Source organism: Ctenocephalides felis, unplaced genomic scaffold (assembly GCF_003426905.1).
Source record: "Ctenocephalides felis isolate EL2017-DRISC unplaced genomic scaffold, ASM342690v1 CF-g0.4_SCAFFOLD_03572, whole genome shotgun sequence".
NCBI classification, from domain to species: Eukaryota; Metazoa; Arthropoda; class Insecta; order Siphonaptera; family Pulicidae; genus Ctenocephalides; species Ctenocephalides felis.
In genome coordinates, this window is record NW_020539726.1 from 1,608,488 (window position 1) to 1,636,399 (window position 27,912).

The 27,912-nt window shown below is 30.2% G+C and overlaps 1 protein-coding gene across 1 annotated transcript in view; it reads right to left on the reverse strand.

Moving 5' to 3' along the window:
• Nucleotides 1-24,798, reverse strand: part of LOC113387829 (3-phosphoinositide-dependent protein kinase 1-like) — an 82,118-nt gene extending 57,320 nt beyond the window's left edge. Inside the window, exons 1-2 of the mRNA XM_026625206.1 lie at nt 24,552-24,798; nt 4,210-4,658 (exon numbers count right to left, since the gene is read on the reverse strand). Coding sequence (XP_026480991.1) covers nt 4,210-4,392 — 183 coding nt within the window. The 5' untranslated portion in view covers nt 4,393-4,658; nt 24,552-24,798. The remainder of the gene's footprint in view (nt 1-4,209; nt 4,659-24,551) is intronic.
• Between the last annotated feature and the right edge of the window lie 3,114 nt (nt 24,799-27,912).

Below are 27,912 nucleotides of genomic sequence, written 5' to 3' on the forward strand. Positions count from 1 at the left end.
AGCTTATGAATAAACTTCCACTCAACATCCGAAACTTAGACAGCAAAAAATTTCATGCTTCCCTAGTTAAACTTTTTAAAGAATTAGCTTTATATGACATTACTGAATTTTCTCAATTTGATTTCAATAACTATTTTCTTGCATAATCCTTATCCTTTATCTATGTAGTCTGACCATTTGATCCCCTGTACAACCATATTTTTTTAACTTCCCGTAGGGTAAGTTATAGTAATCGCAAAAAAATCGAAAATGAAAATTTTTATATATCTTTACGTTTCAGAGGTTTCTGAACATTTTGGCATACCTTAGAAAAAATGGATGTATGTGTGTGCGTGTGTGTGTGTGTATGTGTGTGTGTATGTATGTATGTATGTATGTGTGTGTATGTATGTGCGGATACAAATTTTCGTCGACGATTTCGGGAACACGGATCAACAGATTTGAATAATTCAAAAAGCATTCGATTCGTATTGATAAGGAGGCGTGCTGATTAGTTTTTGGCGAAGGCAGGTCTAGCCGTTCCGAAGATACGGGGCAAAAAGTGCCAAAAACGGTACCTTTGTTTTTAAGAGAACGGAGCGTCCGATTTGAATAATTCAAAAAACATTTTACTTGTATTGACAAGATGTAGAATTGATCAAATTTTTATGAAGGCAGGTCTAGCGGTTTCGGAGATCTAATGAAAAAAGTAAAAAAAAATGCCATTCGGCGGTTAAAAATGATCATTAGACATATGCACATCAAATTATCAGATATTTTATAGAGATTTTAACAATAAGTATAATTTTTTTTACATTTCTATGGGTTCCGTACCAATGCTTATGCGTTAGACGGCGACGCGGCACTTGCGAGCTTCGACATTTCGTCTCTATGCAGTTCAACCAGTGCGACTGCTTTGGAAAAAAGTTCAGAATTTCCAAACTATGTCAAAATGAAGAAAATAATTTTTTTTTCAAAAAAAAGTAATTTTTTGTCAAATTTATAGTTTCTCAAAAATCTATTTTTTTGAAGTAAAATTTTTTCAAAAATGTTAATCGTTTAAAAATAATAATTTTTGGTACGGGAAGTTCCAGCAATTTGCCTTAAGGCGCGATGCCCTAATTGCCTTAAGACAGAATTCCACTTACAGCTAGTTTTTAATTTTTTTTATTGCTATTTTATTAATTTAACATTTTTACGGTTTTAAATGAGTATAACTTTCAACCTTGTGCAAGAATGTTGAGCTTGACTGGTGGTCAAATAGACTTTAATATAATGAACTTGATGATGAACATTGTATTTAATGTTCTAATGCTTTTTTCAGCTCTTTTTTTTCAGAAGCGAAATTCGTGCAGCTACTATGATTATTATAAAATTACTATCCTTTTAATATTAACTATGAATAAGCTTGACAAGAGCCTGAAATAATATCTATTATTATTGATTACGGCTTGCTTATGAATAAATAAATAAATAAATAAATTAAAAACTTCTCATCACAGCCCTAGTATAGGTTTCCATCCAAGAATTTCTCCAGACGCGGAGCGTCTGCGTCAGTGAGAGCAAAACAAAGTAAACTGTTATAAAACAACGAGCGACAAGCAAGTGGACTTCCCGAGTGCGTCGTGAAAGGCTACTTCTCTAGAGCTGTTTTACGTGAGAGATCGCCAGTCGGCTTGCCGCCGCACATTCACATTAACAACATATTTGTTGGTACCATCTTAAAAATCTCTACTGCTTCACAAAAAATAGAGAATTTGCAAATTCCAAAACTGTAAACATGGAACGGAAAATCAACACGAAAAATATATGAAATTTTATATCATTCAAAATATTAAACTTATGCATAATATTATTTACGAAGTATAAGACTAAAAATAATGATTTTTATTTGAAAGAAATATCTTATCGTAGCGGGAATAGGTCAGTCAGTAGCATAACCGACTCACACGCCAGGGATACCCACTCGGCTGGACTCGAGAATTATCATTTAATTTAAATTAGAATAAAAATTAGAAATAGAACCTTAAAAAAATTATGAATGTTTAGATATATTCTTTAAGATTAAAATGAGTCAAAAAGTATTCGATTCGTATAGACGGGGAGATGTGCTGATTTGGTTTTGGTAAGGCAAATTCAGCCGTTTCGTAGATACTGATCGTGAGCAAAAAGTGCAATAAGAGCAGTTATTGAGGGAACGGATCATTCGATTAAAATGATTACAAAAAAGATTTGCTTGTGCTGATGATGTAAAGAAATTATTAGTTTTTATTTTTATTTGCATTTAAGATTTAGAAGGAAAAAAGAAGAATGAAGAATTTAGTTGTAAATAAGCAAGTACAGAATATGTATAAATAAAAATAGTATAGAATATAAAAATGAAATATTGTATTGTAATGTGCTCTTTTATTAAAAACTTTAAATTTTTTTTCATTAATACAAGTTTTAAAAAACATTTTAATCAATAGTATTGAATCATCGGTTTCAAATTTCAATCCGAATTTTATTTATTTTTAGATTTTTATAATTTTTTATAACAAAAGGATTGAAATGTTGGTTATTAAACGGATTCAAATCAGATGAATTTTAACAAAAGCCGCAGCAACGCGTGGCCGGGTATGCTAGTATAAATATATGTATATATATATATATATATATATATATATATATATATGTATATATATATCCTTGAAAACCCATTCCTGCATCATCTTCCATGGTTTGGAAGGGTGGGTTTTCAAAGATAGTTACTAACTATCCTTGAAAACCCACTCCTGCATTATCTTTCGTAAACCCTAGGTCTTCATCGGGTGCGGTCGGTTCTTTGTTCGCAACGTATACACTACATAAATCTTTAATTTAACCTTAAAACATTTTTTTACTTTATTTATTATGTTTTATTTCAATTATGTCATTTTAAATGTTTGTTATTGCTTTTCCTGGTGTGGTATGTATCAATTTTTTACTTGTTTATTTTATTTTAATCTATAATATATTTCAAATTTAATCATTTTTTTAACATTGTAAAAATTCTTGTAGATGCTGTATGAATATCAAAAAAATTACTGAATGATGACACATATACTGTGTCGAAACGTATAAATAAATAGATCTTTATTTATTGTTCTTTTATATCGACGATTGACTGCAAATATAACATTCAAGAATAAATAATATATATATATATATATATATATATATATATATATATATATCTACATATAACATTAGTGATTTCGTATTCACAATCAATAATTCAACTAAGAAATCTCAATCGTTTACAACAGCTCTGTCATTCCTAGGGTATCATTAGAATGTTTATGTATAATTCATTGCTTGCAAAATAAACTTTATACTATTTAACTTACGAAAGCAACAATTCCGAATTCAGTATTGAATAAATTTATATATTTACAAAACAATGCCATACAAAGTAGTATTATAATCAAGCATTTGGCCAAGCAAATTATTCAAATATAGCAAACCGAATCAATAAATATATAAAATGATTTATGTTTGCAATAGATATTTATGCCGAAAAACTTGTATTTGTTGAAAAGGAGATTCAAATGTAATTAGCATCTTTGATGTATTGTATTTTATTTGAATAATGCGTAAATATTTCTGTCGCTTATTTAAATAGGTTTTCTATAAATTAACCCCTTAACCAACGATTTAGATTCGAAGATATTGGGCCAAAATTGTAAACAATTGCATATCAAATATTACACGTACTATGCTCATCATTGTAGGTTAAGGGGCTAACTATGAACTTTTATTGCCGTTATTTAACAAATAACATAAAAATCTATAGATTTGATTACTTTTACAAGTAAGTGGCTAATCTAAAATATTCCAAATGGATAAGTATTTAGTATTTCTAATTATAAGTTAATATATTAAAGACAGTACGTCATTTTAATTTAAAATATAGTTTGTTGGAACTATATATCTACTATATAAATAATTAAAAAGACGATTTGATTTTGATCAATATTTAATCCGATGAGAAAATATGAACATTAAACTTTTTATGATCAGAACAATATTTTTAATGACAAAATATAACAAAAGATGATCCTGTTTACTATGGTCACTTTTGGCTACATGTCAAGGGACGCCATAAAAATATTGCTAATCAATTTGTGAATAAAATGGTCAAATAATAATGTAATTTTAAAATAGCATATATAGAATATAAAAGTAGAGAAAATGTAAAAAAATGCAAACCTGGTGAAGTTTTAACACTGCGTTAGCCGTGGATTTGCTGTTATTCACCCCCAAAACTCTGAGAATGGCATTTGCCGTAGCCAGCAGAGTGACAGCGGCGCGCGACCTCCTCCGCTTGCGTTCCACAACCGTCGAAGTGCCGCCCGTTTGTGTCTGGACTGGATTCGCAACGATAGCGCTCATCTCAGTATATCCGAAGTCACAAGATCACAGTGGCAAAACTATCAACTATACACAATAACAACGACCCAAAACTCTGTCCTGTAATTGTTCGTCAATTAACAGACCGGCATAAATTAACTGACTGCTTGTTTAGCTCCATCACTTTTCGATACTGCCCAAATCGAACCACTTCTTGGCGCTCGCGATGACTTAACTTCTTGGGGACACTGCACCTTGGGTTTAATTGAAATCCGCGCGCACGGCGTGGCTTACCGTTTGTTGATCAACTGAAAGTATTGTAAACGAATGCGTTACTATATATATTCACACACTTATACATAGATAATGTTCAATAAACGAGAGGGGATATAATTGTATGTAATGAAATAACATCCACTCCTGTGATATGACTTATCATTTATTATTTTTTGTGTTGACAGTATTAGTTGAGTATTGTATCTTGCTTTGCCAACTTTTGTGAATGCAATTATATATTATATAAGTTATTGAATAGTGACAGTAATAATAGAGAAAAAATAGGTTGAAAATATGTGCAGTAATATATTAATGATAAAATAAAATAGAATCGTATGAAAAAAATTGTATAGTTCATCATTTTGTTAAGAAGATTCTAATTTAGGAACAGATACAATGTATTAAAAGAGCGGCATAAAATAATTATTTAGAATGAAAAAATAGTTATTTAGAGCAATAATGAGAGTGCGAGTTAGTGAAATTATTAGTAAATTGTTTATGTGTCTTTATATGCCAATTCGTTTTAAAATTGATGAAATAATTTTACTAGAAACAATGTTATAGAATTTATGTAAAATTTCAATTAAATTTAAAAACATTTTCTATATACCTAACCAATTCTATGACGGCAATATTTATCCGAAACTTGCCAAATACCAAAACATATATCAAATTAGATAAATTGGTGGAATGTACATTTTACACATTTTTGAAGACAATAAGGCACTTACATTTGTAATGAGTAATACTTTTAATCATTAAAATAAAAAATTAATGATTTTAAATCGATTTATTGAAACAAGATAATACTTTTTTATGATTCAGTATCAAAATTATCTTTAAGTCCAATTTCAACTGATCTCTATTTAATGTGTTTCTAGAAAAACATTCGTTCGTGCACCTTTGCCATGGACGGAAAAGAAAAGTTCTTATTAAACGAATGTATTGGATCTCGGTCTGTTTACAATGTACAATATTTTGGTGTGATTCTATTAATAGACTGTAAACAGTTATCAAAATTAAATTGACTGAAAATCATTTAAATTTATATGAGTGGTCACAAATAACCCACATGTTTTGTATTTAATCACAGCTGAAAAGAATATGATATGGTATACAAACATAAATGTAGCTTTGGCAGCCACAGCTAACTAACTAACTAACTAATTATGTAAAGCGAGCGCTTGAAATGATTAAATATCCAAATTAACCCAAAGTGATTACCCAAATTAAGCGTATGTTTAATTAGATATTTAAAAAATATGCTAGGTATAAATATAAACAAATTTTGAGCTATTGAATTTCAAACGGAAAATTGTTACAATTTCAGTAGGTATAAAGTGCGAAAAATTAATTATTTATGGTATTATTTGACGCAATCTGCATTGAATAGCGTTATAAATAAAATGTGGTTTACCATAAATCATTGATTGCGTTTTAGGAAGAAAAGGTGAACAAAGGCAAACCAAAGCATTTTAAGATGAAGATTTTTGGTACTTAATGAGAACTCGATCAAAAAGCAAAGTGTAAGTAAAGACAAAGATCTGATAATATTAATATAAATATATATCAACTTTAGTTTAAGTTTTTATTTGTGATAAATTTATTTGAGCTGTGATAGGTCAGAATAATCGATTTGAATAAATATAGAAAAAATTTCATTGATGATAAAATATTGCTAAATTATATTATATTAATCTTTGATTAAGGTAATATAATTTAACCCTCCGTCGGGCGCAGTCCGAATATGTACAGAATCGGGCGCAGTGTATCTAACATATACAGATTTTAAGATTATTCACAGGAGGCTCATAGTTTTATATACTTCTATTTAATTAGAGTTTTTACAATGCTGAATATTTTTTTTATGTGTAAATAAAAACAAAATATGTAAAAATGATCTCTATGACTTCATCACATCATGAAAAAACAAACTAAAATGTTATCCCTGTATCTGCCAGATCGGCTGCGCCCGACGGAGGGTTAAACCTAAGACCCATATAGATTTAAAATGATAAATTTAACGAATATCAGTGTATTATAGCTTTTCATTAAAGTAAAAATAAATCGGAGATTTTGTACGCTTCTTAAGAAATAGCCATAACATTTGAAAACTCTACAAGTAACAATCGACATTGCTCGCGACCTATCGTTCAAATGACTATAAATGATGCCTAATGTTCATATATTTCACTTTTTATATTTACAAAATGAAACACATGTAGACGTAGACAAAGCCAAACAAACAGGTAAAGCGCGAGTGAAACCCCGTTATTTGTATTTTACCCAAACACCGTTTCGTAGCAAGAGCATGACTAAACTTACTGTGCACAGACTATATAATGATTTGTTGTTTACGTACGAAATGCAACATCTGCTTTCGTTCTAAAAACCCATAAAAATGATTCTACCTGTGACTCATCGTACATCAATCAAGTAATCGGAATATCAGAAATAAAGAACATCATGTATTTACTTTGTTTAAGGTACACTTACTATACCTATGAACGTCAAGTGTTTACTGCTATTTCTTCCGTACAATTCCGCACTTACTCACGTATATTTGAACTTATCTCGTAGAACGTAAGCAGTAAAAGGTTCACAAAACACACACAAATCCAAAGGGGGCGACCATTAATCACTTGAAGTTTTCAGAGGGAGAGGGGTTTGACAAAAATCACAAAATATCACGTAGGGGTGGGAGGGTATAGTAAGATATCACGTGTATTTATTTTTTAACTATTTTTTTAAAAAAAAGTTCAAACATTTAAAAAAATTAAAAATTATACAAATTTTTCTCGTAACTAAAAACACACGTGATGTTTGGTGAGGGAGGGGGGGTAATTTTGAATATCACCATGTATCACCAAAGGGGAGGGGGGATCCAAAAATTTCTAAAAACTCACGTGATTAATGGACAATTTTTAAGTTACATAAAATTTAATAATACAGTGATAATATTATAAATAATATATCTATCTTAACATTGGATATAAGGGGCCAATTCTCCTTTCTTCATATGAATTAAAAAAAAAGTGAAAACTGTCAAAATGCTATATAAACTAACTTCACCTATGTGTTATTATGACATCGCAAATACATAGCATTTTGTTAGTTTGTGTTACCAATTTGAAAGGACCTATTTTAATGGAAAATTGGCCCCGAATCAATTAAACAAATTTTGATGTTCTGATATATAATAAACACGAGATGCTGGCCAATACTGGAACTGGCCAATTTAATGTGTGGTACACTAATTTCGACAAATTCAAATATATATTTTTAAGAAAATTAAAACTTTCTAGAATGCAGATGAATTACCAAAAATAATGCGCCCAATTCAAAACTCTTTTCATAACCAATGATATAAATTCCAGGAAATTCATAATTTTCAAACTAGTCCAGCTTCGAACGTTTCACGTGACTGCAAATGTTTCGATTCTCTTCGAAAAAATGTAGAATCTTGAAAAAAAATTCTAATAAAATTTAGAGAGATGAAAAACAAAATTAATAATTTGAAAGTAATTTATTTAAATAATCGAGTTCATCGTTAAACTTACCGTTAAATCTTAAATATATGTAATAATACACAAACCTGAAACCTTATTTATAGAGAGCTTTATGAGCGCACATTTCTCTATTTGCATTGCATTGCGTGGGTTGTCGACCCACCCAGGCTAAGTAGATTTTTCTTTAAACATTTCCTGGTACAACATTGTAAAATACAATCCTGCTAGATATTAGGAGTTGTCTTTTTCTGAAGCGTATTGTAAAGAAATTTATGGTGATTGCGAAAACTGAGAAAGTTAATGATTTCAAGCAATTCGAAACATTATTACATTAATGAAACATTATTCTTTTATTATTAAACGTATCTGAAATCTAAAAATATGTTTGAATTCATTATTGAAAACAACAGGTGTTTACTAAATGATTACTACCATTAATATAAATTTATATTTATATTGATTGACTTTCAAAATTAGGGACGAAATTACACTCAATTAAGGACACATTACACGTTTGATAATAATGTAAGTTTAATTACTCTATGAGATTATTCTAATACTAATACAGTTATACTAATTCGTGTTTAAAATATATTTTGATTTCGCCCGACTAATGACATGTTACGCATCAAGGAATATTGTGAAGCGACACATATAAATTTCACTTTTACTATTGTTGCTGTCACTGGGTATCATACCGGTTTCTGAGCAATTTTGCACCCGAAGCGAGTTGTACAATTCCCGGAACTGAATCGCAAACTATCTGATTTTAATATAAATGATCACATTTTCAACATTTTGTATGAAATAAATGGAAACTAATCAAATTTAATAGTTTGAAATATATTCAGCCTAAAATACAAACTTGCGTAGAAAACCATACCGACCCTGTGACCAGAAAATTGAAAATTCATGAAAATAAACACCTAAAAAAAAGCGCCTACACAATGATAATTGACAGCATTACTTCACACAACCTAACTTATTTTATTTATAATTTATTATTTTAGTTTAATTTCATACAACTACACAATTTATTTTAAATTGTCATTAGAGAAAAGATTTGCACCTAAGAAATATTTCGACATTTAATTTACATGTTATCCTCGAAATTACTAAGTGATCAATTCTGATTTAGTAAGAAGAATAAAACAGATAATAAAGACAGACACTTATAATAAACGCAGTATTAAATATGTTACATGAACAATAACCATCAACATTCTAATATCGCAACCCGTATGGATACAATGTCACATGCACTAACATGGCTGAACATTGCAATCAGATTTGCATTGGATTAAAACGTTAATTTCTACTTCGAGTGAAAAGTACCCGTCAAATGCAGCTTTGCATTGTCTGCATATATTAGTATGGCCGAGCTTGGCATATAGACTCCTGTCACATTAATGTTAAAGTTTGTACTTATTAAAACTAATTTCATATTAATTTAGTGTATAATTGGTAATTTTCAGGCCATCACAAGTTGAGAATTCGATGAATATATCAATTTGTATAGTATTCTTGCTGTACATAGAAAACTTGAATAACAAAAAACATATTTAATGAATTGAGATATTTGAAATTTCAATATATTATCTTTATAAATTTGTTGAAACTATTAGTCATAACTATCTCGACTTAAATAGAAATATATTAAAGTCTGATTTATGAGTCACAAAAAACAAAATATGTGAAGTTGTATTATTATAATGAAATATAATTTAAATATAAGGGGTACAAATAATTAAAATTAAAGCTTATAATTATGTATAACTTAATTTTACTTGTTAAAACATAATCCAGAACGTTCTGAATAGTTGTGCATTGTCCTTTTCAACGAGAGAAGGAAGTACGCAATCGAAAGACCAATGCAGTTGCATTCGTTTGAGTTTCCTGTCTAATAATCAAAGAAGTTCTACTGCGAAAACAATATCAGCTTATGCACATTGACTCATTTTATTATAAAGAATTTTATTAGTGTGCCATTTCATGATATGAAATTATGGTAAATAATATTCAATTCAGAGGCAAATGGTAAACTCTTCAATTCCATTGGAAATACAAAAATAATGTTAATTTATATATTATTCCTTATATATGGTTTTTGTTTATGTAAATTATATGAGCTTCGATATTTGGTAATAGTGCAATCAATGTCTACAATACATTCAAACTAAAATTTCGAAAAATTACGAGAAAATAGATATAAATATCTGTCTTTATTAGTATACGCGCAAATGGTACGTCAGATCCCGTAACTTTTTTTTATAGACATTTCGTTGTGCAGCTGTTTCCTATTGTTATTTATTTTATTGTTGTTCCTACGTAGGATTTTGTTGCTTTAAGGAATATAGCGCAACACGAACAAAGACGCACTTCTTACTTTTTTACTTTTCTCGCACGCGATGATATAAACAGGTAAAAAAGATTCTGCCAAGAAAAATACGACTAGGGGGGTTAAATAATTATCTCAGTTGAATAGCTAAAACACCAATATATATTTAATAAATATTAAAATTAAAGAGCAAGTTCAATAATTTAGGTCAATGTTTTCTGCTTCACAACAATTCTGAAACAAACGCCGTACATACCTAATATTTGCGTTTGTTTATTTGCTGTTAGAACCCTTTGCTTATACACTTTGAATAAAGTGCTTATGTAGAGATAGTAATTGAAATGGTTCATATGAAGTATAGTGAAAATAGTCGTAAGAAAATAATTTAATTTAAAAGAAACTTTAGCTGATCATTTATTTAATAACTACTGTGATATTTAGCAAAATAAATAAAAATTATAACAAAAAATATATACATAAAAATTTGAGAATTTCGAAGATTTTAATGAATAAATATAGCTTATATAATCATTACTCTTTGAACAGCTGTCTTATTTATAACATGAAAACAGTAAAAGCTCTAATAATCAGTGAAATGTGTCAGCAGCTATTTGAATAATCATTTTTCCAAGCGTCTAATCATTTGCATTTAACTCTAAATGCTAAGAAAATATTTGCACAACCCAGTTCAATATTGACAATTTCCATTTCAAAATGGCTCAGGACGGATATTCGTTGTGGCAGTATTATGCAGGAATGCATTAGAATTTTAAATTGACTGCCATCGCTCACCGGACTACAATGAATCGTCCCGTTAATTGCTTATTTATCGATCCAATACCCTTTTATAATGCACCCAAAGAATGCGTCAGCAATGTCAGCATGTTGTTATTGCTATTAGACGCATAGTGCGTCGGCAAATCCTTGTTTTACTAGTAGAAGTTTGATTCTTGGCAATGAACAAATGATTTTATTGCTAAACCTAATCTTTACTTGAATTTCGACATTCCTTACCTAACACCAGCGTTCTATGAATTCGACGATAATGTATTTCTGTGTTATTTGCACTAAAAGTAAATGTTGACTTTTTGTCGCGACTGCATCACCCATATACCATGAATCAACTTTACAATTTTATTTACAATTCAGAATGTTATCGACATGACGTCGTTGTCTTGTCGTTATTGTTGTTTCACATGTCTGAATGTAATGTAATCATGGTATATAATAACAACTATTTCAAAAATATAGAATGTGCGCATTCATTTTTACTGATTACTGCAGTCTTATTTTTAATTATATACAGCGCTTATCAAACAAAACCGTTCAATATTATTGCTTAAAAGTTATTTATCATTACGCACAACCGCATATATTCAGATTAAGGGGATAAATATTGTAACATTGTCGAATATTTATAAGAATTATATAAACTAAATTGGACAGTTGAAATTATTTGTTTAAAGTATATTAGAACAGAATTAAATTAAAAATCTGAATTATTTTCGATATAGGGGCCGTTCAAGTATTACGTAAGCACTTTAGGGGGGCGGGGGGGTTATTGATTTGCTTATTTTGGGTGACATGGGGGCAGGGGGGTCTAGATGATGATTACGTCATGGTTTTTTTTTTTTTAAAAAAAAACTGTGTAACCGTTTTTACACTCCGAAACAGCAAAATTGCCTTTTGCAAAAACGCCTCGCTATCGAGTACAAACCGAATAACTGTCGAAACCATACTGTCGAAAATATCGAGAACATTTGTCTAAACCATATAAAAAACTTCAAAATTAAAAATCTTGGTACGGAACCCAAAAAAAATTTTACAAAATGTGTACACAATATTAAAATCTCTATAAAATATCTGATAATTTGATGTAAATATGTCTAATAAACATTTTTGATCGCCAAATGACACTTTTTTAACTTATGTTTATTGAGAATCCATATCTGCTAGACCTGCCTTCTCAAAAATATAATCAGTTCTTCATGTTGTCAATTCAAGTAAAATGTTTTTTGAATTATTAAAATCGGACCCTCCGTTCTCTTAAAAACTGAGTTACCATTTTTGGCACTTTTTGCCCCATATCTTCGGAACGGCTAGACCTGCCTTCACCAAAATCTAATCAGCACATCTCCTTATCAATACGAATCGAATGTTCTTTGAATTATTCAAATCGCTTCATCCGTGTTCCCGAAATCATCGACGAAAATTTGTATACATTAATTGCAAAATGTTTACGTAAGCATGGGGGGAGGGGGTAAGAGCTTTGCTTACTTTTGATGACAAGGGGGGTGGGGGGGGGTAAATAATTGTAAAAATCTGCTTACGTAATACTTGAACGGCCCCATACAAAAAAAAAATTGAAAAAAAAAATTAAAAAAAAAAAATTTGAAGCAAAAATTTTTTTTTCCAAAATCAATTATTTTGTTAAAACAAGCAGAAAGTTTTTGGAATCATTCAAATCGGACGCTTAGTTCACTCAAAAACTGCCATTTTTTGCACATTTTTAGCTCTGTATCTCCGAAACCGCTAGACCTGCCCTTGCCAAAAACTAATCACCCCTTCTCCCAATCATTACTAATTGAATGTTTTTTAGATCATTCAAATCGGATGCTCCGTTCTCTCAAAAACTCGATTTCTGTTTTCTGCACTCTTTGCTCCGTATCTCCGAAACGGCTGGACCTGCCAAAAACTAATCAGCTCTTATCCCTATCAATAGGAATCGAATGTTTTTTTAACCATTCAAATCGGTTGATCCGTGCGCCCGGAAACGTGACTGGAAATTTGTATCCACACATACATACACACACACACATCCATTTTTTCTGAGTATGCCAAAATGTTGAGAAACCTTCAAAACGTCGAGAAATGTAAAAATTTTCAATTTCGATTTTCGGCCCATTACAATAACTTACCCTACGGGAAGTTAATAATAGTATTTTCACTACACGTTAGAAATACAATATAGTTTTAATGATATAACAATAAGTATAGTTTTATTGATATTTTTTTTATCAAAACAATCCCAAAATATTAGTAATGTGTTTATTTACCTACTTAAAACGCAGTTAATTAAATGTATATCTGGCATACTTTATTGCAAATGTTATAATGGAAACAAATTAGTAACAATCAATCGTACGAATAACGCAACGGTATGTAGAAGCAAAATAACAAGCCTCATACGATGGTGTAACGGCGCAGCGCGGCGCGGCGTAGGTTCGAACCGTGGGCCCTCGCTCCAAGCCGTCAGAGATGTTTCTTTGCGTGGGTCCGTTGTTCTCGCAAATCGAAAAGAACACGAACCGGAAACCGCCTAGGTATTTCCTGCCATCGCCTTCGCTAGCTGTCAACGGCGTTCTCTTTCGCGGTAAAAGTCATCGCGGATCAATTACATTGCACCTTCCGGTGAATGGTTAATTAGGAATTGGAATTAGCGTGGTTTCAAAAGGTCTTATATGGGCGATATTTCGAAACTAAATGATTGATGAAAACAACATATGTACTTAATTGCAAATGGTTTTATGTGACCACGATTATGTTGTTTAATTCTGGAAAGAGTAACATAGGATTTACGACTTATTATAAAATCAGTGATAATCATGTGATCTGTATTAATCAAATGTTAATAAAATTAAAATATGAATATAGCCCATAAAATAATATGGGGTATAGTGGGCTAAAAGTTAAGAAGTTTCAGAAAATAACTAATAATTGGAAACAGTGAAGAAAGAAATCTGAAAATGATAAGGTTGATCATATTTATCAAAATCTTATTATTAAACTTATGCATCATGCAGACAATTCAACTAGTAACAGAAACAAATATAAAAATGTTAGAAATTTAACTATAAAAATTCCAAATTCCAATTTTCGATGAAGAATTTATAAACTGGTTTTATAGATTTGTTGACAAAAATATTGTCTTATGGGATGTGCAAAAGGTTTACTAATTGAATTGATTACTAAAGCTTGCAGAATCTCTTAAAGCGTTAGCTTACAAGTTGAAGTTCAATACCTCTCGATAACAAAAGGAAATACAAACTACGTTAAAATCATCAAATTTTTTTAAAATATCAACACCTATAATCAGTAAAGTTAAGAACTTTTAAAGAACAATATTTAAAACCTTGATTCTTACGACATCGCTATTAGAAAATAAATGGCCATGTTTGAAAATCTATAACAAAAGTATTTTCTTTCGTTGTTAGTTTTTTGGTTCTGAGCACTGTTGCTTAGTTTACGATATATATTAATATTCAATATAATATTCAATTATACGTTATTTAATTGTTTTATAAGATCGTTAATTTTAAGTTAGATTTCTACAGTTTTTTTTTAAAATAACTTATATAAAAACTTACACCTCGGTGGGACAAAAAAGGACCAACTTAGCCTTTACCCTGGCAAAGGTGTAAAAAATATAAATATAGCAAATAAAAATAAATTCAGTTAAATACGGCAATTTTATAAGAGATAAATTAAATAAATAGTTATTCCAATTCTGCTGATGAATATTTCAGACAAAATATCAGATCAGGGTTATTTACAGTGTTATCTCAGTAAAATGCATCCATAATTTTGCATTGATTTAATAATGTACATATTATTTTATAAAATCCCTTTAAAATGAAAATAAGACAAGACACCTTTTGCCCCCCTTGGCCGTCCCAATTTACGCAGACTATGGGATAAAAATGACCAGCTTACAAGTTTTGGAAAAACAGCGGAAAACACATTTCTACAATGATGACGTAGCTGGGAGTTTTGAGAACATATAGCCAGATAGTTTTTCGTTTGATATATGTTATTTTTGTGATATAACTGGTTTGGTTTTCGCAATATAATTGCTCAAATTAAAATTTGATCTTTGAGCACCGTCCTACCCTATACATGATTTGAGAGAACGCTACATTTATTTTCAATTTAAATAAAACAAATAAAATATTAAATTTGTATTCATTACTATTTTTACCTTCCCGTAGGGTAAGTTATATTTTTTATGTTTCTTTGCGTATCAAAGTTTTTTTTTAGATTTGGCAAACATTTTTTCATAGTTTAGAAAAAATGGATGTTTGTGCGTGTGTGCATGTATGTATGTATGTGTGAATACACTTTTTCGTCGACGAACGAAGCAATTATGTCACGAAATCAATTTTCATTGCACAAATCCATTTGGCTGTTAAAAATAATCATTAGTCATATGCTCATCAAATTGTTTTATATTTTATAGATATATAAATAATAATAAAGTACAATATTTGTTTCCAATTCTATGAGTTTGGTACCAAAAATTTAAAATGTTTAAAATTCATTGATATAGTACAAACAAATGTCCAAGACATTTTCGATAGTAAGATCAACCGAATGTGTTTCAAATATTTAAAAAAAATCTTGTAATGTTCAAAAATTCAAAATTTTCATTGAAGTTTTTTTTGCAAGAATTTCTCCAAAAAATAGTTTTTCAAAATTTTCAAAAAAAAAATACGGTATCGGAATTTCCGGCAATTTGCCTTAAGGTACGATGCCATGCCTGAAATTTATTTAAATAAAAAAATTTACGATAAGTTTTTAATATAAATTTGTTGATACACCAAACTATGTATCTTCATTAAGATTTTTTTAATTTTACTTATTTGCATAAAATTTATCTATATATGAAACCATAATCCTATATTAACGTTAAACCCTATGTTTGTAATTTAGTATTCATAGAAGTATCCCGTTTGAACCCGTACTTGTAGTATTCGCGCGCGTCATAAATGACATATGGAATTTGAAATATGCAATACATGCAGACAATAGAATCGGTCGCTACAACGATGGTTGGTTTTTTTAATGTGCGAATATTGACAAAAGATGGATTGCAATGGCACTGTCGAATACTGACGTTGATATACAATACTATTCTGACGCAAATACTGGTAGTGCATTAGAATACAATGATCGGTTGTTACTTCACGTTTATACAGCGCATATTTCCGTCAAACTTTGACCAATGGATTCATGTTGGCTTTAAACTGAAAACGTACCACAAGAGTGTATTAAACTTACCACGATTACATTGTAATGGTCAAAAAAGACGGATTGAGAATTTTTTACAAAAGCAACAAAATTTTAATGATATTAATAACTAGTTGGTTTGGTATTTAGCCTTAAGGCAAGTTACATGAACTTCTCGATATGTTTAAATAATCGACTTAATCAATAAAAAATAAATTAAGTTATGAGTGATTAAAAGTATTCCGACTCGGAGTATTTTCAAAAAGCAAATTTTCAAAAATCAATAATTTTTATAATTGAACCAGTTTCCAGGACTTTAATGGTTTATTATGTTCAAGACCAAGTACTCTATCATTATACCAAGTAAATAGTCTAATTTTAATTTCAACAAATGTCAAAAGAACTACTCATTTTCTCAAATTTTGATAAATTTTTAAAATCAAACTATTTGTCGTAAGGCCGTAATATTTCAGTAAGTTCTATAAGACCATGGTATATATCACTAAAAAAAATCCATAAAAATCGGCTTAAATTTTTTTTCAATAGATAATTACAAGCAAACGGCTCGGTAGATTTTCACCTAAAACTAATCAGTACCTTACCCGGCCGATCTCTCTACCAAAAACTAATCAGGTCGATTCCCAACCAATATCTTTCGAACGATTTTTGAATTTTCAAAATCGATTCAGAATTGCGGGCTAAAACGTGGACGAAAAACTTTTCACTTCTCTGCTATTTACAAAGAAACGGCTTGGCCGATAGTCGCACAAAACTGACAAACAATAGTCCTCATCGAGATACATCGAATGGCTTTTAAATTTTTGAAATCGGTCCAGCCGTTTGTTGGAAACCACCAAAAAATCTGTTGGTGCACACGCACACACACACACACATACTTTTTCCAAATTTGTCTCATTCGATTCAGAATGGCTTAAAACGTCGAAAAAACATAAAATTAGCGAATCGGATTTTTTGATGAAAACATAAACTTCTTTAAGGGAAGTTAAACATTCAAAAAGTACTTAATATTAAGGTGACCATAAAACTTTTAACAAGTTCTATTGAGAATGCAATAAAATAGCACTTATAGCAGAAAACAGTTAAAAAGTTTTTATAATTTTTGTCGAAATTATTAAATTAAGAAGCTATTTTAACCCGCCATTTTCAGATATTTGATAGGTAGTTATAATTTTATTATCAAACAAGAGTGAAGATTTAATTTAAGACTGTACTTTTCGAAAACCCGGGACAATCCGTGACAAATAATTCTTATAGAAAAACCCGGGACACAAGGTGCATATCCGGGACTGTCCCGGCCAAACCGGGACGTATGGTCGCCTTATTATTATAGACTTCGGTTTGTACTAATTAAATTCAGTTCTATGTTCCGATAATAATGTCACTAATATAATTTCGAAATTAAATACAATTTATGTTAATAAAGAGTAATTGATTATTTAAAAAGACTTTTATAAACTGTTGTGAGTGTGACTATATAAAAACAAGTTAAAACAACAAATTATAAATACCTTATGAATTATTTAGGTGCAAAGATAAAATTAGGAGCATGTGCAATCCATGATTATTCATTTGATCAGATCGTAGGCAGAAGACTAGTATATGTGCGTAGCACATAATGCTTTAATTGTTAATGACCAGGTGCTCGTTAGAGCAAAACATAAATTGAGAAAACATTGACATATTCAAGAAAAAAACGCATCAATAGAGACGATTTTTTTATTTCAAGAACGGACATATAAGAGATTTTAGAATTGCGCAAGTGGAATATTCGTTAGAAATTTTAGGTTGAAACTTATAATATCAAGTTCAAAAATAATAGTGCATAAAGAAGTAAATTCTGTATCAATAATAAATAATAGTACAAATTAGAGAAACATTTTATTATATAGCATTTAACCCTGAATCGGCTAAATAAATTCAGAATATTAATAGCAATAGAAAAAAATCAATTGTTTGTACTTTTGTAAAAATCCTTTAGTGTTAATTATATATGCATTGTTATGTATGTTGGCACTTGTTTAAATTGAACTTAGCTTAACTAAAATAAAGGTAGGAATTGAATTTTGAGGATCCAGTTACTCAGAACTTGTTTAATATTCAAATAGCCTATCATTAGCCTGAATTTAAATTTTGAAGTTGTGTCATTTAAATTACAAATTAATAGCAAAAAGATATGACTAGCATATTTTCGAATTTTACTATTCATATTCTTATATACTTTAATTAAGTTTTGATTGGCAAAAAAAATCTTATACATTTTTTATCTATGGTTAAAAGATAAATCGTTCTAATAATTCTAATAGCTCTAATAGACCATTCCTGGATGTGATGACATCGAAGTGAATAACAATGCGTAATGGTTTGTTATCTTTGTGTTTTTCCACAAGGGACATAATCTTTCCAAATCGGGATTCCCGAAATCCATTGAATATACACTTACATATACATATACATATAGCTTCTTCGCTAAAGTGTTAAATCAATTTCTGCTAAAAATGCATTCATGGGAAATGATAATTTATATAAAAACTAGCAAAACCGACGAACTCCGTTTCGCCACCAGATGGTTTCGTGAGAAAGATGAAGAAATTTTTTGTTTGTTTTATATTTGAAAAGGAAAAATTTGATTTTATTATACAAGAGTAATGAATTTATTTCGATTACAAAAATGAAGTATTTTTTAGTTGAACTTCTCTAAGTAAATGAAAGTGAATCCACAAATTATCCGTTTCATTGAAGTGCTCTTTGGTAAACCACATTTTTTGTTTTTTGGTCTGACGTTAACACAAACAAAGATAATTCTGATAATTCTCACTAATGTAATTACTCGAATTTTTAATTACGTTGCGTGAAGTTCCAGCAGCTTGCATTAAGGCACGATGCCATGCACAACTTTCTTAGCTATAAACCTTGCGGAGCCCGAGACCTTTCCAACGAATGCAAAATTGTCGATATCGGTTCGTGCGTTCTGGAGTTATATCGTCAGTAAGGAAAATCCGACTTATTTTGATATATGTAGAAGATAGACGTTTGTTTGTTATATACTATTACTATTGAAATACTATTACATTAATTATTTATTTTATTTTTACCAATTAAAAATTCATTGTGAGTTTATGTATTTATATCTTCAAGATAGTTTGTACATGTTTTCATGAAGAAAAAAAAAAATTATGCGAAAATTATAAAACAAATTTATCGTTTTTAAAAACAGAAGTTTATGCAAAAATAATTATATGGATTTTGAAAGCACACAAAGTCATAGGTCATGTTAAATTGGAACAGTTTTAAGTAGTAAATTTTAAAAATATAGATATAATATAGTTAGAAAAGGTGTACTTGAATAAGTAACTCAAGGCACTGATTTTTGGAAATCAAGTTTCCTTAAATTTTAGAAAAGCTCTGATCTAGCTCAGTCTTTGGCAGACCTTTAAATATAGTATCTTTGGCTTATGTTATACAAGTCAAGGTTTCAAAAATAATCACCTCTTAGTTTATAGGAAAAAGGAAGGTTGAGGAAAGACAGAACGATAGAAAAGTGAGCGTCAAAAACAGTTTGGAGCTGCAAAATTAAGATGGTTATAAAAACTCGCTTAGCCTGATAAGACAATATGACATATTTTTTTGAGTAAATTCTGATCTAAAATAGGAAATCTGTGTCAGTACCTTGAAATGTTCATGTACATTGCGTACTGCGCATAATATCTATGAATTGCATGCGGTATACACATGAGTATTAAGAGGTCAAAACAAATATAATGAGAAACAACACACGAGTATAGTACAAAACACAAATCGTCGTCAGTCCGGGAGTTACTACTCATATGCGGTAGGCACTGAAATTTTGATTCAAAAATGAAAAATATACTTCAACGACTAAAAATATCTTAATACATTTAAGAATAATCTAGAGCAATTAGCGCTGTAAACGATTAAAATAATTAATCTTAAAAAAAAATTAACTAGTACTTCTTCGAATCTAGTTAATTCATGCATTATTAGATGAAAAGCAAAAACATATGTTTAGCCATGAGTTAAAAGTATATTCCATTTTATCATGTCATGTAACACGGTTATTTATTGTGACATAAAAAATAATCATTTCTGCACAAATAAAGACAACTAACATCTTTTTTCTTTAGTTCTTATTTTATTTGTTGGTGTTATATTTTATGATATATATAGGTTGTAAATTGTAGCAAAATTACATGTAATTTTGATTTACAAAATTTACAGTATTTATATTAATCTATTTAAAAACTAGTAGTGTATAGCATCGTGCCTTAAGGCTGAAACTTCCCGTACCGTAACAAAATGTTCGAGGAATATTAAATGTTTTCAAATAGATTATTATAAATAAATACTGTAATATTGTCTATTATTTATAAGAATTATATAAACTGAATCACGAAGTCAAAAATATTTATTTAAAGTATATGAGTGAGTTTTAAAGCTTTAGCCAGAATTTAAATTGAAATCTGAATTATGTTCGATATACAAAAAAAAATTAAATAATATTTTTTTCCAAAAGCCAAATATTTTGTTCTGTTAACACAAGCACAAAGTTTTTTTATTCAAATCGGATGCTTATTTCTCTCAAAAACTGCCATTTTTTGTATATTTAGCTCTGTATCTTCGAAATAGCTGGGCCTGCCTTTGCCAAAAACTAATAAACACTTCTCCCCATCATTACTAATTGAATGTTTTTTAGATCATTCAAATCGGATGCTCCGTTCTCTCAAAAACTCGATTTCTATTTTCTGCACTCTTTGCTCCGTATCCCCGAAACGGCTGGACCTGCCTTTGCCAAAAATTAATCAGCTCTTCTCCCTATCGATAGGAATCGAATGTTTTTTGAACCATTCAAATCGGTTGATTCGTGCGGCCAAAAACGTGCATTTTATGAAAAAATGCGGACACACAAAACACACACACACATCCATTTTTGCTGAGGTATGCCAAAATGTTCAGAAACCTTCAAAACGTCGAGAAATTCAAAAAAAAATATTTTCGATTTTCGACCCATTACTATAACTATAACAATGATCAATTTCTGTTGATTTTCCATTATTTTCATTCCTCGAATGCCACATTGACACAATATCATGAACCACTAGTTAAAACTGAAGTGAACTAGGTGAAGTGATTTCTCAAATTGTACAAAATATATGTGTGCTAACAAGTAGAAAAACTTTTAGTCTGAACTGAAACGCCCATCGTGGATACTCAAGACGACCCTTGCATAAATTGAATTAATTTTTCTTAAATGCCTATAAAATACTCAAGACGGCCCTTGTATAATTTGAACTAATTTTTGTTATATGATTATAAACAACCGACATATAAAATGCTTCTATTAACCCGCAACATAAAACTCCGAATTACTTTTGTCACGCAATATTGTGCGTGTTACGCAGTAATAGATAAAGATAATATCAATTTGTTTTTATGTGAATATGAATAAACCTTATATGGATGCCCTTATCACAAGTGGTTCACAGATAGGAAGGCGTAGTACTGTTTCCTTGACTGGTACAAAGTTCTCTAATGCATGAATGACACAAATAACAATAAATAATAATAAGCATAAATTGTGTTTGGTTTTTCTATCATTGATAAATACACGCACATACTGTAATATCATTGTTTATAAAATGTGTGGTAATTATCTTATCATTCACTATCTATTAGTATTGACAGTGGAAGTAAACAAATATTTAAATGTGTTTACATAATACATTTCAAAAAACAATGCATAACTATGTTGCACACAATAAATTATTATTTTTTTATGGTTATGAAAAAAGTCCCAAACGTTTTCCAATTTTTGTTAAGGCCATCGGAATTACCAGATCATATTTATGCTGTTATTTATTTACAATAATAACACGTCGAGAAGATTTTTACTAATTTATGTTCAGGAAAAATATAAGTCTATTTTTAGAAATAGTAAACAAACATTTAAAAATAACATTTGCAGTGATCTAATAATACTAAAAATAAATTGGAATTTATTCTGTTCATTCATATCAAGCAAGCTCGATTAATGATTGTTCTTTTTTAACTTCTCGAAGGAGAGATTTGTTTTCTCTAAAAAAATCGATTTGTTAATTTTATGTTTTCTAGATGTTTCAAGTCATTCTGAATCGAACGAGGCCAAATTTGAAAAAAGTATGTGTGTGTATGTGAGTCGATTTGTTACAGATTTCGTCAATGGAAGGGCTGCTCCAATAAGGACATCGTTTCGTAGTTTTGCACGACGATCTTGCAAGCCGTTTCTTTGTAAATATCAGAAAAGTGTAAATTTTTTGTCCACGTTTTAGCCCGCGTTTCAGAATTGATTTTAAAAACTTCAAAAATCGTTCAAAACATGGTTGGAAATGATACTGATTAATATTTGGTAAAGATCGGCCAATCTGTTTCTTAGTAATTAAATGTTAAAAAAAAATTGTCAATTTTTAACTTCCCGTAGGGTAAGTTATTGTAATGGGCCGAAAATCGGAATTGAAAATTTTTACATTTCTCGACGTTCTGAAGGTTTCTGGACATTTTGGCATACCTCAGAAAAAATGGATGTGTGTGTGTGAGTGTGTATGTATGTATGGATACAATTTTTCGTCCACGTTTTCGGGCGCACGGATCAACCGATTTGAATGGTTCAAAAAACATTCGATTCCTATTGATAGGGAGATGTGCTGATTAGTTTTTGGCAAATGCAGGTCCACCAGTTTCGGAGATATGGAGCAAAGAGTGCAGAAAATAGAAATTGAGTTTTTGAGAAATCGGAGCATCCGATTTGAATGATCCAAAAAACATTCAATTCGTATTGACGGGCAGAAGGGGTGATTAGTTTTTGGCAAAGGCAGGTCCAGCGGTTTAGGAGATACAGAGCAAAATGTGCAAAAATGACAGTTTTTGAGAGAACTAAGCGTCCGATTCAGATGATTCAAATAACTTTCTGCTTGTTTTAACAAAATAATTGATTTTGAAAAAAAAAAAAATTCAAATTTTTTTTTAAATTTTTTGTATATCGAAAATAATTTAGATTTTATTTTTAATTCTGACTAAAGTTCTAATATACTTTGAACAAATAATTTCAACTTTGCAATTCAGTTTATATAATTCTTATAAATGTTAAACTATGTTACAGTATTTATTTATAATAATCTATTCGAAAGCATTTAATATTCCTCGAACATTTCGTTACGGTACGGGAAGTTCCAGCAATTTGCCTTAAGGCACGATTCCATCCACCCCTCTAGTTATGAAACTTTTTTGGCGATAAATCTTAAAAAAAAAATTGAAAAAAATGACAATCAAAAGTGTCAAAATGGAATTTAACATGGCGATAAACAGTCCTACGAAAATCGGCTGAGTTTTATAAATTAATTAAAATTTGCAATAACAAGCTAAAATTTTAAGTCATACTGTGCACTAAATTAATATATATATATCATTGTAGATCAATTGGAAATCGCAATATTTTTATTTAAGTGTAGGCGAAATTTATTTTTGAAATAAACAGTTGAAAATTTTATCTAAATATCTAAATCTCAATTTCAGTTCATTAAGTCAATTATTACATCCATCGGAAAGTTTATGGCAAAATGCCACTTTCAACTATACCAGTTTAAATTCAGGAAAATTACAGAATTAAAGTATAATAAAATATACGACTATAAAATGATATTGTGTTCATTCATATCTCGATTAATGATTGTTCTTATTTTAATTTAACTTCTATACTATCAAAACCTTCGCACGTTTCCTCATTCATGAGAGAGGGTCGCAATCGATTGCTTTTCGTAGTACTCCCGCATACGAACGTAAACAAACCGAGAGTACTACGATTGTAAAATACAATGGGTAGTAAAAATGTTCTAGATAATGAAATTACTTTATTGGTCGTCGCTTGTTGTACGAGTAATATAAAATTGTTACTGTGATTTACATGATTGTGTTTGAAACATATTTAATAAATAGCACATGAATCAAATTTCGGTACAGCAAAAAGTAAAACCTTAATAAACATGATGTATGTTTGTACTTACAATTTAACTCAAACAATGGTATAAACGCCTCGTATAAACATAACAGTTCACAAATACACTCAGATGCACTTTAGTTTATACAAAACACAGTCTTTTATCTCACAGCAACAAATGACACTTAAATGATTGTATTCATAAGTTTATAAAATCAGACATTCAATCATCGACGTGCACTGTTTAATGAAAAATATGTTTTTTACATAAAAATGAGCAAAGAAAAACATGTGCAACAAGCTCTCTGCACAAAGTTTACGCGTATACTGAGTGAACCGAAGCCAAACAAACCGCGGGAAATGCAATGGTATGAGACCGCAGCTTTGTATGAGCAGAGTAGGTAGAAGCGCAAGCGCAGCGAGTGCGAAGAAACGGCACGATACCCGACGAGTCGTCGGGCTCAGACCGAGACAGAACGATGTCTGCGAAAGAGATGGATGGATAACATTGGTTTGCCTTCTGGGCGAGACGCAAGTAGTGCGGGCATACTCATTTTATGGGAGCGTCGGCCCCCGACATACATACTATTTTTTGATGTGTGCTTTATATAATATTTTGTATACATACGCAGATGCATGTTTGAATACCTGTGTGCGTCGGTAGTATTTGATGATGTACCACTATGCGCGGGAAAAGGGCTTCGTTTCGTACTAGGCCCGATGGTCTCTAGTACGGGCGGCTTTAGTGATGTCAAAACTATGAAGTCGATGATACTTGTTCTGATGCAAAATATTGTATATGAAATTACGAAGCCACTTGTTTCACAGATTCGATTCAAAAGTTTAAGAAATTGCAGGACTTAGCTCGTTGCGTATTCAAACTGGACCATCACTCAGAAAGGTGTTCTAATCATTTTTAAATTATTTCCTAATGTTACCTTAGACTAAGGTAAGTTCGAAAGATATTGGTTGGGAATCGTGCTGATGAGTTCTTGGTGGATTATTTTTCGACGATTTTTATTATTATTTTTTTGACGATAGATACCATAGTCTTCTAGATCGTACTAAAATATTATGGCCCTACGACAACTCGTTTAAAATTTGCAAAAATTGGTATCGCTTTTTTGGCATTTGTCAAAATTAGAACTTTCATCGACGTTTTGTCAGAAACGCCTGAACCGATTTCAGAAATTTAAAAGCCATTTGATGTATCTCGATGAGAACTATCGTTTGTCAGTTTTGTGCGACGATCTGCCAAGCCGTTTCTTTGTCATTTGGAAAAAAGTGGTAAACGTTTCGTCCACATTTAAGCTCATACTACCGAATCGATTTTGAAAAATCAAAAGCTGTTCGAAAGATATTAGTTGAAAATGATACTGATTAGTTTTAGGTGCCGTTTTCTTATAATTAACTGTTGAAAAAAAATTTAAGCCAATTTTTATGGAACTTTTTTTTGCGATATACATGTATATCATGGTCTTATAGAACTTACTGAAATATTACGGCCTTACGACAAGTAGTTTAATTTTGAAAATTTATCAAGGTTTTACAAAATGAGTAATTTTTTTTGACGTTTGTTAAAATTAAAATTAGACAATTTACTTGGTATAACGATAGAGTTCTTGGTCTTAATGAACATAACTAAACCATTAAAGTACTACGGAAACTGGTTCAATTATAAAAATGATTGAATTTTCAAAATTTGCTAGCAAACGATACATTTGCACCATGTTTTGAAATTTTGGCCTATTATAAACAAAAATTTCTGTACATGGCAATGTCAGTCATATATGTATGACATAAAAAATGTGTCATTCTAGAAATTATAGCATAAAAAATTCATATTTAATATATCCTGGCGATGAATGTGTTAATAAATAGGCTGTACCAATTTGGAAAGTTCGAAATATTCAATTAGTATTTTTAATGCGCAGACCAGTGCATTTTAATAGAAACTGCTTCGCAGGCCTATGAGGGATAAACAGCCATTTCAAAGTGTTAAATTAGTAAATGCATATCGAAACATCTAGATTTTTTATAGAGATTTTACTAATTTGGGTTTACCAATCCATGTACCGATATGGAAGTATGGTCATTAATAAGTTTCGGCGGGTAATTCATAAATAAGTTATATAGGCATATCATTCATATGCGTTTATTTTTACTTTATGTTTTAGTTCTTGCTATAAATTACGTGGTGTGATTTCATACCAAAACGTATATCTTTTTACATTCTATTTTCTAAATTTTGCAACAGCATACAAGGACCTCAAAAATTTACTTTTACGATTTTCTCTGGATTTATATGAAATGCTATGAAATATTTTTCAGAATTTCAAAAAATTCAATTTGTTTCCAACTGTTACTGCTTCACACTAATATACACAAAATGCATAAGTAGATTTTTTTATCATGCGTAATGCATTAAAAATTTGTTATACGAATAAATAATTATATATAAAAATATATTTGCCGAAAAACATTATCGTATATCTAAATATTTTAAAAAGATTTAAATCTAATAAAAATTTGAAAAATATTTCAAACTTTAGATTTATAAATACTGCGAAATCATTAATTCAAAATTAAATATCTAAGTTTCCAAAAATTTTCAATCCTTTGAATACCTCAAAGTAAATTTGACAAAGCAAGCCAAGTGCTAAAGTGCTAAAATTTTACACCAAACAATTTTCATCTATTCAAAGGCAGTATTTTAAGTCGAATTTATTATGATCGGTTTAAATTTCCCATCACTACTTGTAGTATCTGAAGAAAACAGAATAGATTCAACAGCGAGACGCGTACGGTACAGACGTTCCTGTACTGCGCAGAGACCAGAGGCTTCAAAACATTCACGGAATGCGAACGAAGCCGCGAGGCACCGCTCCGTGACGGATGCAGCGAGTGCGCCGCGACGATCTCAGATACTGCAGCCTAACTAGTATAAATAGGCCTATGCGATATGATCGATTTTTGTTTACAATATAAATTGCATGCGATGGAAATAGATTTCGTTCTTCATTTGTCGCAATCGGTATAAATATTTTTATTATTTTACCAGCAAACCCGACGAATTTCGTTTCGCCACCAGGTGGTTTCGTAAGAAAGATGAAGAAATTTTTTGTTTGTTTTATATTTGAAAAGGAAAAATTTATTTTATTACACAACAGTAATGAATTTATTTCGATTACAAGAATGAAGTGTTTTTTAGTTAAACTTCCCTAAAAATAAGTAAATGAAAGTGAATCCGCAAATTATCCGTTTCATTGAAGTGTTCTTTGGTAAACCACATTTTTTGTTTTTTGGTCTGACGTTAACACAAACAAAGCGGATGGTTTTCCAATTCGTGAACAGGCAACGTAAAACTGCCCATGTGAAAAACAATGATTTTCTGAATAATCTATTTGAAATTTATCCCGCAAACACTA